At 40.1% G+C, this 12,196-nt stretch overlaps 1 protein-coding gene across 4 annotated transcripts in view; it reads left to right on the plus strand.

Annotated features, from left to right (window-relative positions):
- LOC143646856 (uncharacterized) overlaps window positions 1-11,184 on the plus strand; it is a 46,059-nt gene extending 34,875 nt beyond the window's left edge. For all 4 annotated transcript variants that reach the window (XM_077116263.1, XM_077116262.1, XM_077116265.1 and 1 more), the window contains 7 exons: window positions 992-1,132; window positions 3,072-3,209; window positions 4,527-4,664; window positions 5,980-6,117; window positions 7,434-7,571; window positions 8,366-8,503; window positions 9,552-11,184. In XM_077116263.1, the coding sequence (XP_076972378.1) occupies window positions 992-1,132; window positions 3,072-3,209; window positions 4,527-4,664; window positions 5,980-6,117; window positions 7,434-7,571; window positions 8,366-8,503; window positions 9,552-10,297 (1,577 nt within the window). In that variant the 3' untranslated portion in view covers window positions 10,298-11,184. The remainder of the gene's footprint in view (window positions 1-991; window positions 1,133-3,071; window positions 3,210-4,526; window positions 4,665-5,979; window positions 6,118-7,433; window positions 7,572-8,365; window positions 8,504-9,551) is intronic.
- The last annotated feature ends 1,012 nt before the right edge of the window (window positions 11,185-12,196 follow it).

A 12,196-nucleotide genomic window follows, 5' to 3' on the forward strand; every position in this document is an offset into this window, starting at 1 on the left:
ATAATCATTTATATCCTAACCCAGTTTTAACCAAAGTGTTATGAGCTTGTACACATCCAGTACACTGTATTCACCACACAAAATTTTGCTCCACTTTTGGCATAATACACTTATGAGACCCACACTTGAGTGTCAAAGGATAATTGATCATTTTGAACAGTTAAATAATGAGCAGTGAGCATTGACATTCGAAATAGGGACTGTTTTATTTCTTCAACAATATAAAGAATGTCTTATTTCTTCAACAATGTAAATACACCAGTAGTTTCATGTGAGGTTGTAAATCTCTTGGAGGTGGGATGGTGAGGTTACTATAGAGTGAAAAATGTAGAGAAAGGCAAAGGATACCAGAAATCTTAATGAATGTGAGTAGATATGAGAAGCTATGAGGCAGGCTCTAAATAAAAGTAGAGAATACTGAAATAAGCCAGTTCTCTGCCCAAGCTAGAGACATACTGTTGAGGAAAATAAATATTTTCTTCAGAAGGGAATTTTGGGAGAAGAATGGTGAGAAGGAATTAAAATGGAAGCAGCTGTTGCAGCTAGAATCTCCTACCCCTAAACAAAGTTCTGTGATTCCCTTAGGAATTGTGTTTCTTCTGAATATAAAATTATGTCCTGGGAACCAAGGACTGGAGTGTGAGACAATCTAGGCTCCCTGAAAGTAGTATTCCAGAAGAAAAATTTGACAAAATAGAAGAAAGCAATAGCTCCATTTTTTCACAAATTCTGACTCAATCAGGAATATAACAGTAATGCAATCCAATCCAAATCCTAACACCCAATGATAATACAAAATTTTATGTGTCCATGCACATTGGGGTTCTAAGATGATGCAGACTTTATTTCTCATGAGGTCAGGGAAAATGTCTGCTCTCAGAACTCAGAACATGATATATACTTCAAATATTTTATGGTGAAATGGATGAATGAATGAATGAATGAATGATTAAACCCTGTGTATCTCTATGACTTCTATTCTATTTTCTAGGGATCACAAACTCATGCAAAGATACTTCACAATCTGACTCCCCTTTGAAGACTATTAACTCAGCCTGTGAGGAAAAAGTTACATCCTCTGTATCAGAATACTTCTCCTGTGTCTCCTCTTTACCCATGCCCTCTTGTGGTGGTAAGGAAACAGAAGAACTAAAGTCTAGTTAGATAAGGTTTTGGGAATCTGAGTAGATGTGTCCAGCTCTGCCTCTCTGCTCAGGCACTGAGAGAAATATGTACTTTGGTCTTATTCTTAATTTTCTTCTCCTTTCCTTTCAGTCAGTGCCTAGGTTTCTTTCTCTGGACTAACAACAGTAACCCATCAAAAATGCTTTTATCTTTTTAATTTTTGTGCATGTGTTGGGGAAAAATTCCATGGATATATTTTAGGAAAAATAACATCCTTTAGAGGTGGGGCAATTCATGGGTACAGTCTCCACAACTGATATATTTCAATTAAATCTAAAAATGAAAAATTAACACAAAGTAGAACTGTAGCTAATAATAGATTAGTAATATCCAGCAGTAGAAAATATGCAAATGCTCTACGTGGATATTCAACTATGTGAAGAGTGTTCTATATATGATATTTGCTGAATATGAGCTCACAATAAAAAATTGCAAAACATAACTGTAAGGCCGATTCTGCAAACATAACAAACAGCAAGTTTTTACTCCCAAGGAGATAATGTAATTGAACAACTTTATAGGGAAGGTAGATCAATATATCTAAAACTATGAAAGATATAAAAGATACACAATTAAAATACTATCAAATAAAAAAGGAAACATTTGAAAAACAACCAAGAAGTTTTAGACATGAAGTTTATTCCAACAAATTATGTAAATTCACCCAAGCATATCACACTCACACAACCTTCATATATAATGACTATCTCAACCCTATATTCCCTATAAAAAGGTGTTGAGGAAACATGACAGACATAAATGATGCACACATCAGATTTTATTCACTAAACATGATATATTCTCCTGTAAAAACAAATACCACAAACATGAAAATTGTCTTCACCCCCATTCTACAGTGACACTCTACAATGACCCAGATGCAGATTGAATGTGTTTTGAGAAGTAAAAGTTTTGACATAGAGTTGGAACTTTTCAAACAGAGGAAGGGGCTTAATGTGCTTATGTGATTTTTTTCATGAGGAACCTGAATTTACCTAGTCACTTACTGAAGCCTATGAATTCAGTTCCCTGGGAAAGGGAAATAAGAACAGCTAACTGGAGATTTTCATGATATATTGAAATCCATGGGAGTGCAGCAGGCATTCAAAATATAGATTGTGCTGGGGCAAAATGTACTGATAAATGGGGAAGGTCCTAAGAGAGGTTATCACTATAATAGTTAGAGGTGGGAAACTGAGTCAGGCTCTATGTGGTCAAGGGATGCTGAGAAAGATGGTGTCACTGATGTGGCCAAGTGAAGCTGTACCAGAGGGAGTGGAGGGGGGCACCTGGGAGGCAAGATGTGGCCAATATTGGGAGGTGCAAACTGGAGCCAATCTCAGAGATCTTGTCGGAGTCTGTTACCCAAGCTCAGAATGAGCAGTTCTTACAACTCCCAGATCCAGCAGAACCCTGAGTTCAGATGCTTTAGCATGAGGGAGGAGGCAACTGGGAACAAGAAATGGAAAGTCAGTGGATTTTTTTCCTGCAAATTCTAACTTCCCCAAAAAGCATTTCGATTTCCATGAAAGAGTTGACAACTGACAAACAGGAGAATTTTATTTGTGGGCATACATCAAATTTATTCTTCAGGTAAACAGAAATAGTGATAACAAAGAATACATGCACCTAATTCTATGCCAGGCAGATTGTTGAGCCTCTTATACACTGCACAAAACAACACAGTCCACTGATCTGTAATCCAGCCCCACAATATGCATCATTCCAATACATGTTTTTGTATACTTAGATTTTGGAAAGCTGAATAGGAGCTAGGCTCTAATCATCATGAAGACAAAGGCCATAGGCATTGTTGTACATGATAGAGTTTGACTGTTTACTGAATACAAAAAAATAACATTTGTGTATTTACTTCTCTTTCCAAGAATTCTCAGACCTGACTAAAGAAAGTCCGGAGCCTGGACCCTCAGGGTTGTTCCAAGACAACAGGCAGATGGCAGAGAAGGACTCAAATTCAGAATACCACTCCTGTGTATCTTCTGAAGACAATCCCATCCATACCGGTAAGGGGGTAGGGGACAGGCGGGACTGAAGATGGAGCAGGAGGGAAGGTAAGATAGAATGACATCCTTGAGATGAAACTGAGTCCATGTGCTTAGCAACTGGCAAAATCGCCCCATCGCTCAAGGACTAGTCCAGGATCTGTGACCAATCTATGCAAGATTTTCTGTCTCCTTTGGGGGAGGCTCCTAATTTAAAATCCAAGATAAATATGGAAACTCATTACCAGAGAAGGAATTTGTGGCAAGTCTGAATTCTTCATCCCCATTCTACAGTGACACTCTACAATGACCCAGATGCAGATTGAATGTGTTTTGAGAAGTAAAAGTTTTGACATAGAGTTGGAACTTTTCAAACAGAGGAAAGGGCTTAATGTGCTTATGTGATTTTTTTCATGAGGAACCTGAATTTACCTAGTCACTTACTGAAGCCTATGAATTCAGTTCCCTGGGAAAGGGAAATAAGAACAACGAACTGGAGATTTTCATGATATATTGAGATCCATGGGAGTGCAGCATGCATTCAAAAAATAAATTGTCCTGGGGCAAAACAACAAGCTCAAATGTACTGATAAATGGGGAAGGTCCTAAGAGAGGTTATCACTATAATAGTTAGAGGTGGGAAACTGAGTCAGGCTCTATGTGGTCAAGGGATGCTGAGAAAGATGGTGTCACTGATGTGGCCAAGTGAAGCTGTACCAGAGGGAGTGGAGGGGGGCACCTGGGAGGCAAGATGTGGCCAATATTGGGAGGTGCAAACTGGAGCCAACCTCAGAGATCTTGTCGGAGGCTCTTACCTATGCTCAGAATGAGCAGTTCTTACAACTCCCAGATCCAGCAGAACCCTGAGTTCAGATGCTTTAGCATGAGGGAGGAGGCAACTGGGAACAAGAAATGGAAAGTCAGTGGATTTTTTTTCCTGCAATTTCTAACTTCCCCAAAAAGCATTTGGATTTCCATGAAAGAGTTGACAACTGACAAACAGAAGCATTTTACTCATGGGCATACATCAAATTTATTCTTCAGGGAAACAGAAATAGTGATAACAAAGAATACATGCACCTAATTCTATGCCAGGAAGAATGTTGAGCCTCTTATACACTGCACAAAACAACACAGTCCGTTGATCTGTAATCCAGTCCCACAAAATATATCATTCCAATGCATGCATTTGTATACTTAGATTTTGAAACGCTGAATAGGAGCTAGGCTCTAATCGTCATGAAGACAAAGGCCATAGGCATTGTTGTACATGATAGAATTTGACTGTTTACTGAATAGAAGAAAAAACATTTGTGTGGTTTTCCTTCTCTTTCCAAGAATTCTCAGACCTGACTAAAGAAAGTCCGGAGCCTGGACCCTCAGGGTTGTTCCAAGACAACAGGCAGATGGCAGAGAAGGACTCAAATTCAGAATACCACTCCTGTGTATCTTCTGAAGACAATTCTATCCATACCGGTAAGGGGGTGGGAACAGGCGGGACTGAAGATGGAGTAGGAGGGAAGGTAAGATAGAATGACATCCTTGAGAAGAAACTGAGTCCATGTGCTTAGCAACTGGCAAAATCGCCCCATCTCTCAAGGACTAGTCCAGGATCTGTGACCAATCTATGCAAGATTTTCTGTCTCCTTTGGGGGATGCTCCTAATTTAAAATCCAAGATAAATATGGAAACTCATTACCAGAGAAGGAATTTGTGGCAAGTCTGAATTCTTCATCCCCATTCTACAGTGACACTCTACAATGACCCAGATGCAGATTGAATGTGTTTTGAGAAGTAAAAGTTTTGACATAGAGTTGGAACTTTTCAAACAGAGGAAGGGGCTTAATGTGCTTATGTGATTTTTTTCATGAGGAACCTGAATTTACCTAGTCACTTACTGAAGCCTATGAATTCAGTTCCCTGGGAAAGGGAAATAAGAACAAGCAACTGGAGATTTTCATGATATATTGAAATCCATGGGAGTGCAGCAGGCATTCAAAATATAGATTGTTCTGGGGCAAAACAACAAGCTAAAATGTACTGATAAATGGAGAAGGTCCTAAGAGAGGTTATCACTATAATAGTTAGAGGTGAGAAACTGAGTCAGGCTCTATGTGGTCAAGGGATGCTGAGAAAGATGGTGTCACTGATGTGGCCAAGTGAAGCTGTACCAGAGGGAGTGGAGGGGGGCACCTGGGAGGCAAGATGTGGCCAATATTGGGAGGTGCAAACTGGAGCCAACCTCAGAGATCTTGTCGGAGTCTGTTACCCAAGCTCAGAATGAGCAGTTCTTACAACTCCCAGATCCAGCAGAACCCTGAGTTCAGATGCTTTAGCATGAGGGAGGAGGCAACTGGGAACAAGAAATGGAAAGTCAGTGGATTTTTTTTCCTGCAAATTCTAACTTCCCCAAGAAGCATTTCGATTTCCATGAAAGAGTTGACAACTGACAAACAGGAGAATTTTATTTGTGGGCATACATCAAATTTATTCTTCAGGTAAACAGAAATAGTGATAACAAAGAATACATGCACCTAATTCTATGCCAGGCAGATTGTTGAGCCTCTTATACACTGCACAAAACAACACAGTCCGCTGATCTGTAATCCAGCCCCACAATATGCATCATTCCAATACATGTTTTTGTATACTTAGATTTTGGAAAGCTGAATAGGAGCTAGGCTCTAATCATCATGAAGACAAAGGCCATAGGCATTGTTGTACATGATAGAGTTTGACTGTTTACTGAATACAAAAAAATAACATTTGTGTATTTACTTCTCTTTCCAAGAATTCTCAGACCTGACTAAAGAAAGTCCGGAGCCTGGACCCTCAGGGTTGTTCCAAGACAACAGGCAGATGGCAGAGAAGGACTCAAATTCAGAATACCACTCCTGTGCATCTTCTGAAGACAATTCTATCCATACCGGTAAGGGGGTGGGAACAGGCGGGACTGAAGATGGAGCAGGAGGGAAGGTAAGATAGAATGACATCCTTGAGAAGAAACTGAGTCCATGTGCTTAGCAACTGGCAAAATCGCCCCATCTCTCAAGGACTCGTCCAGGATCTGTGACCAATCTATGCAAGATTTTCTGTCTCCTTTGGGGGATGCTCCTAATTTAAAATCCAAGATAAATATGGAAACTCATTACCAGAGAAGGAATTTGTGGCAAGTCTGAATTCTTCATCCCCATTCTACAGTGACACTCTACAATGACCCAGATGCAGATTGAATGTGTTTTGAGAAGTAAAAGTTTTGACATAGAGTTGGAACTTTTCAAACAGAGGAAAGGGCTTAATGTGCTTATGAGATTTTTTTTCATGAGGAACCTGAATTTACCTAGTCACTTACTGAAGCCTATGAATTCAGTTCCCTGGGAAAGGGAAATAAGAACAACGAACTGGAGATTTTCATGATATATTGAGATCCATGGGAGTGCAGCATGCATTCAAAAAATAAATTGTCCTGGGGCAAAACAACAAGCTCAAATGTACTGATAAATGGGGAAGGTCCTAAGAGAGGTTATCACTATAATAGTTAGAGGTGGGAAACTGAGTCAGGCTCTATGTGGTCAAGGGATGCTGAGAAAGATGGTGTCACTGATGTGGCCAAGTGAAGCTGTACCAGAGGGAGTGGAGGGGGGCACCTGGGAGGCAAGATGTGGCCAATATTGGGAGGTGCAAACTGGAGCCAACCTCAGAGATCTTGTCGGAGGCTCTTACCTATGCTCAGAATGAGCAGTTCTTACAACTCCCAGATCCAGCAGAACCCTGAGTTCAGATGCTTTAGCATGAGGGAGGAGGCAACTGGGAACAAGAAATGGAAAGTCAGTGGATTTTTTTTCCTGCAATTTCTAACTTCCCCAAAAAGCATTTGGATTTCCATGAAAGAATTGACAACTTACAACCAAAGCATTTTACTTATGGACATACATCAAATTTATTCTTCAGGGAAACAGAAATAGTGATAACAAAGTATACATGCACCTAATTCTATGCCAGGAAGAATGTTGAGCCTCTTATACACTGCACAAAACAACACTGTCCGCTGATCTGTAATCCAGCCCCACAAAATATATCATTCCAATGCATGTATTTGTATACTTAGACTTTGAAATGCTGAATAGGAGCTAGGCTCCAATCGTAACGAAGACAAAGCCCATAGGTATTGTTGTACATGATAGAAATTGACTGTTTACTGAATGCAGGAAATAACATTTGTGTGGTTTTCCTTCTCTTTCCAAGAATTCTCAGACCTGACTAAAGAAAGTCCGGAGCCTGGACCCTCAGGGTTGTTCCAAGACAATAGGCAGATGGCAGAGAAGGACCCCAATTCAGAATACCACTCCTGTGCATCTTCTGAAGACAATTCCATACATACCGGTAAGGGGGTGGGGGACAGGCGGGCCTGAAGATGGAGCAGGAGGGAAGGTAGGATAGAATGACAACCTTCAGATGAAAGTGAGCTCATTTGCTTAGCAACTCGCAAAATTACCCTATCTCTCAAGGACTGGTCCAGGGTCTCTGACCAATATATGCAAGATTTTCTGTCTCCTTTGGAGGAGGATCCTACTTTAAAATCCAAGATAAATATGGAAACTCATTCCCAGTCATGGTATTTGTGGCAAGTCGGAATTTTTAATTTGAACACTTCCAACACTATGCCCCGTTACTGAGGAAATCCTCCCCCTCAAAAAGATCATTACCTCTATCTCTCTATCTCATCTACCCCATCTCTATCTACATCTACATATGTGCATATGTGTAGCTCTGTGTATGCATGCAAAATTCTTCATAAAACCTGCATTGCATATTGTCTATTTACATAATTACTTATGAGGAAAATTACGCTGAAAATAATATCCAACCTTTAGTGATTTAAAAGTGTATTTTAGAAATGGTATTCTGTCTTCAATACTTTGTATACATCCTCCAAAATAAACATAATATACCCGGTCTTACTCATAAGACCTCCACATGCACAGTCATAATAACTGTTATTGTTTACTTACATTTTGGAATTTTTAATTGAGAAAGGTTACTTTCTCTTAACAGCAAGTCCCATGGGTGGAAGCAATGTTTGGCCCAGGGTATCTATTCAGCATGCATTTCTTTCCTGAACGGACACAGAACCCAGCAAATATCACATACCTTAGTGTTTTTATTCAATTCCTCAGAATCCTCGAAGTTTCAAGAGGATGCTTCACAGCCTGGGCCAGTAATGGTCTCAGCGTGGACTCAGACAGCAAGAGAAAATTACTCTGACTCCGAATATTCATCCTCTGCCTCCAAGATCACACCTGATGAGGAAGACGGTAAGGCGATGTGGAGAGGGGCGGGTGGGGGTGGTGATCTCAGGTTGAGTAAGAATCCAGTTGAGCTGCTCAGACCAACCCCTACCTCATTCACTTTCCCCTCAAAATGGGAAACAGTTTCAGGGCAGAGGAACTAAAACTGAGGCCTCTGTGGAGGGAAAAATAGGGACTGCATTGTCAAGAATAGAACTGAGCTCTTTGGCACAAAATTCCAACATGTGAACACTGGCAAGACTGTGGGTAAGCCGGTGGAGAGTGCCGATAAATGCGTGGGAATGTTATCAGAACCTCACATCAGCACACACTCATACCCCCATACACACTCGCACGTCTAGACTCCATGCCACCAGGGATAGCCTTAATTCTCTTTTTCACTCATTCTCTCAAATACTCATCGCTGCACTCTCCATCCACCCTTCCTATTCCTTAGTGGCATCATACAGGTGTACCCTTATGCCCTGATTCCCTCAATTCTTCCTCAGACTCACTCTTTTACATCCTCCTCCCACAAACACCTCACATCACAGATGACTTGTTTCAACTCCCTCAGACAAGAACATACCCTAAAAACTCACATACTCTGAAAGCAATGCAATTTCATACGCAGGATTTCTCATCCACATGCTAATTCATCCACAATGCCTTCTGTTCTTCATAGAGCTGAGCATTCTGAGAGCTCATATACTCGTCCTCTAATGCTCTAAATCTTACAGTGTCATGATATAACAGCATACACCTCTGCCGCACTCACTCACAGGTACTGTCACACCAGATATCACACATGCACACACTCAATAACCATTGTGTTTTTGGCTCAGACTAGAGCACCCACACAATTTCATGAGGCAGACCACATACTCATTCTCTATATATTTATACCACATACACATACCTCAAATAACACATGCTACCCACAGAATTCTAAAATACCACACATATGTGTACTTGTGATCCATGTACTCACAGACATAGTCTCAAGGCCATCTTTTTTCCTACACACTTCTCACAGTTAATCAATTTGTCTTATGTTTGAAATTTTATTTCCCAGAAATCTATCAATTACAACATGGCCTCTCTCTCGGATCTTCTGAGATGCCTCAACCCCAGGACTCAGAGCAAGAGGACACTTCCTCCCCCTTGCCATATGTCACTGTTCCTTTTCATCCCACCTGTAAGACCTGCATGCCATCCATCCATGTAACAAAAGAGGAAAAACTCATGAACATTTACTACATGCGTGTCCAAATGAAAAGGGGTGTAGCTGTCTCATGGGATAATTCAGAGAAAGGAGTGGGGCCTCCCCTAAAAAAGACAAAAATGGAAGAAATAACCTGTCCTGAAGAAATTCACACAGGAGTCACCCAATCTTATGTACCTACCAGAGAACTCTTAACTGAGAGTGAGTCCAACTTGGAGATAGAAGCCCAAGAGGAAAGTGAAGAGGCTGATGAAGCAGAGATTCCTGCCCTGGAGGAGAGTCCCAGGGCCAAAACACCCGACTGGCTAGTGGCCCTGGACAGTGGCTTCCGGTGCATGGGCTGCTGTCGGGTCTTCCCCAGCCTGGAGGTGCTGCAGGAGCATGTGCAACATGGGGTCACTGAAGGCTTTAGCTGCCAGGCTTTCCATCTTGCCTTGGCTTTGCTAAAAAAGAAGAGTAAAATAGAAGGAAAGAAGAAGAGGGAGAAGAGGAAAATGACAAAGAGAACACCTGGAAGCAGTCAGGAAGGAAGCCTTAGTATAAGAACATCCTCATGCAAAGAGATTATTTTTCAATCCCTAAAAGGGAGGAAGTGAACCAAACCAGATCCTACAGAGGAGCTCCACGTTCTCTAAGCAGCCACAGTACCCCTCTTTCTTCATACATGCCCTACAGCCAACCCCCTTAGGTTCAGAAAACTACTTTAACAATACCCATTGCTTTCCCCAGCCATGAGAAGAAGGCAGATACACTGTGTGCAGAAAAGCAAACATCCTCATACAAATTAAACATTGAACATCAGTATAATGCTACCACTAGAGTTGAGAAAAGGACAAGGAGACATTTTTGAAGTGGAAAGTCCTGTAGGGCAGATTATTAAATTGGTGAGAACCTCAGGGAAAGGAGAAAACCCCAAGAATACTTGGTACTTGGGGTTCTGATGAGAGGTAGGATCAACAGTAGGAAAGTTCACCAGAGACGTCTCCCAAGGTCCAATAATCACTGTCATAGAGATGGAAAAGTTCCTTCACAAGAATATATGCCTTGAGATAAAGCACATGGTTGATGTTCAAATCAGTGAGAATGTTTCCTTTCCGTGTACTCTGAGGAAATGGGTGCAAAGGCCTGTGTAGCAGTTTAGTCAAACAGATGAGGCTGGACCCATCATGCCTTGGCAAAACAAGGATTTGTGAAAGTTGCATCCTCTCTAGGCTTATTCCCTGGCCTGGCTCCCTTCTGACAGGGAATGTCCCCAGGGAGAAGATGGCATCAACTCAGTGGTCAAAGCCTTTGCTACATTTCTTTATGTTCACCCACATTGTCTCTCGGGTTGGTTAGGGACAGGGAACAAAACGGATACTCAACTTATTTTTTATTCATTTTTAATTTTTCGTAAAGCTCATTTGAAGTCAAATCTTATGGAAATAATGGAGTTTTGATAGTCTTATTATTGTTAAATAAAATGTCATGTAGTTTGACCTTACCTCTGTAGTAGATTGTATGCTTTTTTAGAAACTGGAACGTCGTTTTTTTTGTACTCACAAAAAAGTACAAAGTGACATATCAAAGACTTCCACAATGGATTTTGTTAAAAAGGAAGGATAAAATTTCTTACATCCTATCAATTTCATTTTTGATATTCATCATTTATTCTGTTTTTTTTTTCTGTATAAGGACTAAGAATTCTAATCTCTGTGTGGATTTTGTTGATCTTGAATTATTTCCCATTTATCTATGAAAGTACATCTATTCATTCTTTTGAGATTCTAAATCCTCCCTATGCTTAATTTCCTTTTCTTTCTAAGCTCCAGTATACTTAATATTAAGGAGAGTATGAGGTATGTTTTTAAAAAACTACATTCTCAAGTAGTAATACATGGTTTTTAAGAGTTAACTGTCATGACTGACTTCCATATGGAAAATGATGTGTGGTGTAATAGCATAAGGATAGTTACAGTTCTCCAGATGCTGAAATTGAATCCACACATACGACATAGTTTCCACCTTAAAATATTGTGACTTTATGTTTTAAATTCATTCTATCCTATATTATAAAACTTTTCCTTATTCACAGTACAGAAACTTGTAAAAATGGTCTCCATTACACAGAGAGTAGTGTAGAAACATATTACAATTTCATTCATAGTTTCAAAATTAAAAATTTGAAGAACTCATCAATATAACATAGAATATTAAAATAATGAAATTTAACTAATTTCAATATGTTTTAATTTTTTTTTGTTAAAAGGCTTATTTGAAAACATTTTCATGAATAGGGAAGTGCCAAACCAGGGATGGTAACTAACAAGAAAGGAGTTGAGTGGATAAGCTTATATAGGACAAATGCAGAAACAAGTGAGGAAATGTTCTGGTTGGATATCTAAGAAACACCCTTCTTAAGGTGTCTATTTCCCATAGGTTGGCATTAAGTTCCCCTTACATATTATAGCAGGCCTTTTATGGAAAATGTATAGCAGATGTTTACCAGAAAGGTA

The sequence above is a fragment of the Tamandua tetradactyla genome, chromosome 9 (genome assembly GCF_023851605.1).
Source record: "Tamandua tetradactyla isolate mTamTet1 chromosome 9, mTamTet1.pri, whole genome shotgun sequence".
Taxonomy (NCBI): Eukaryota; Metazoa; Chordata; class Mammalia; order Pilosa; family Myrmecophagidae; genus Tamandua; species Tamandua tetradactyla.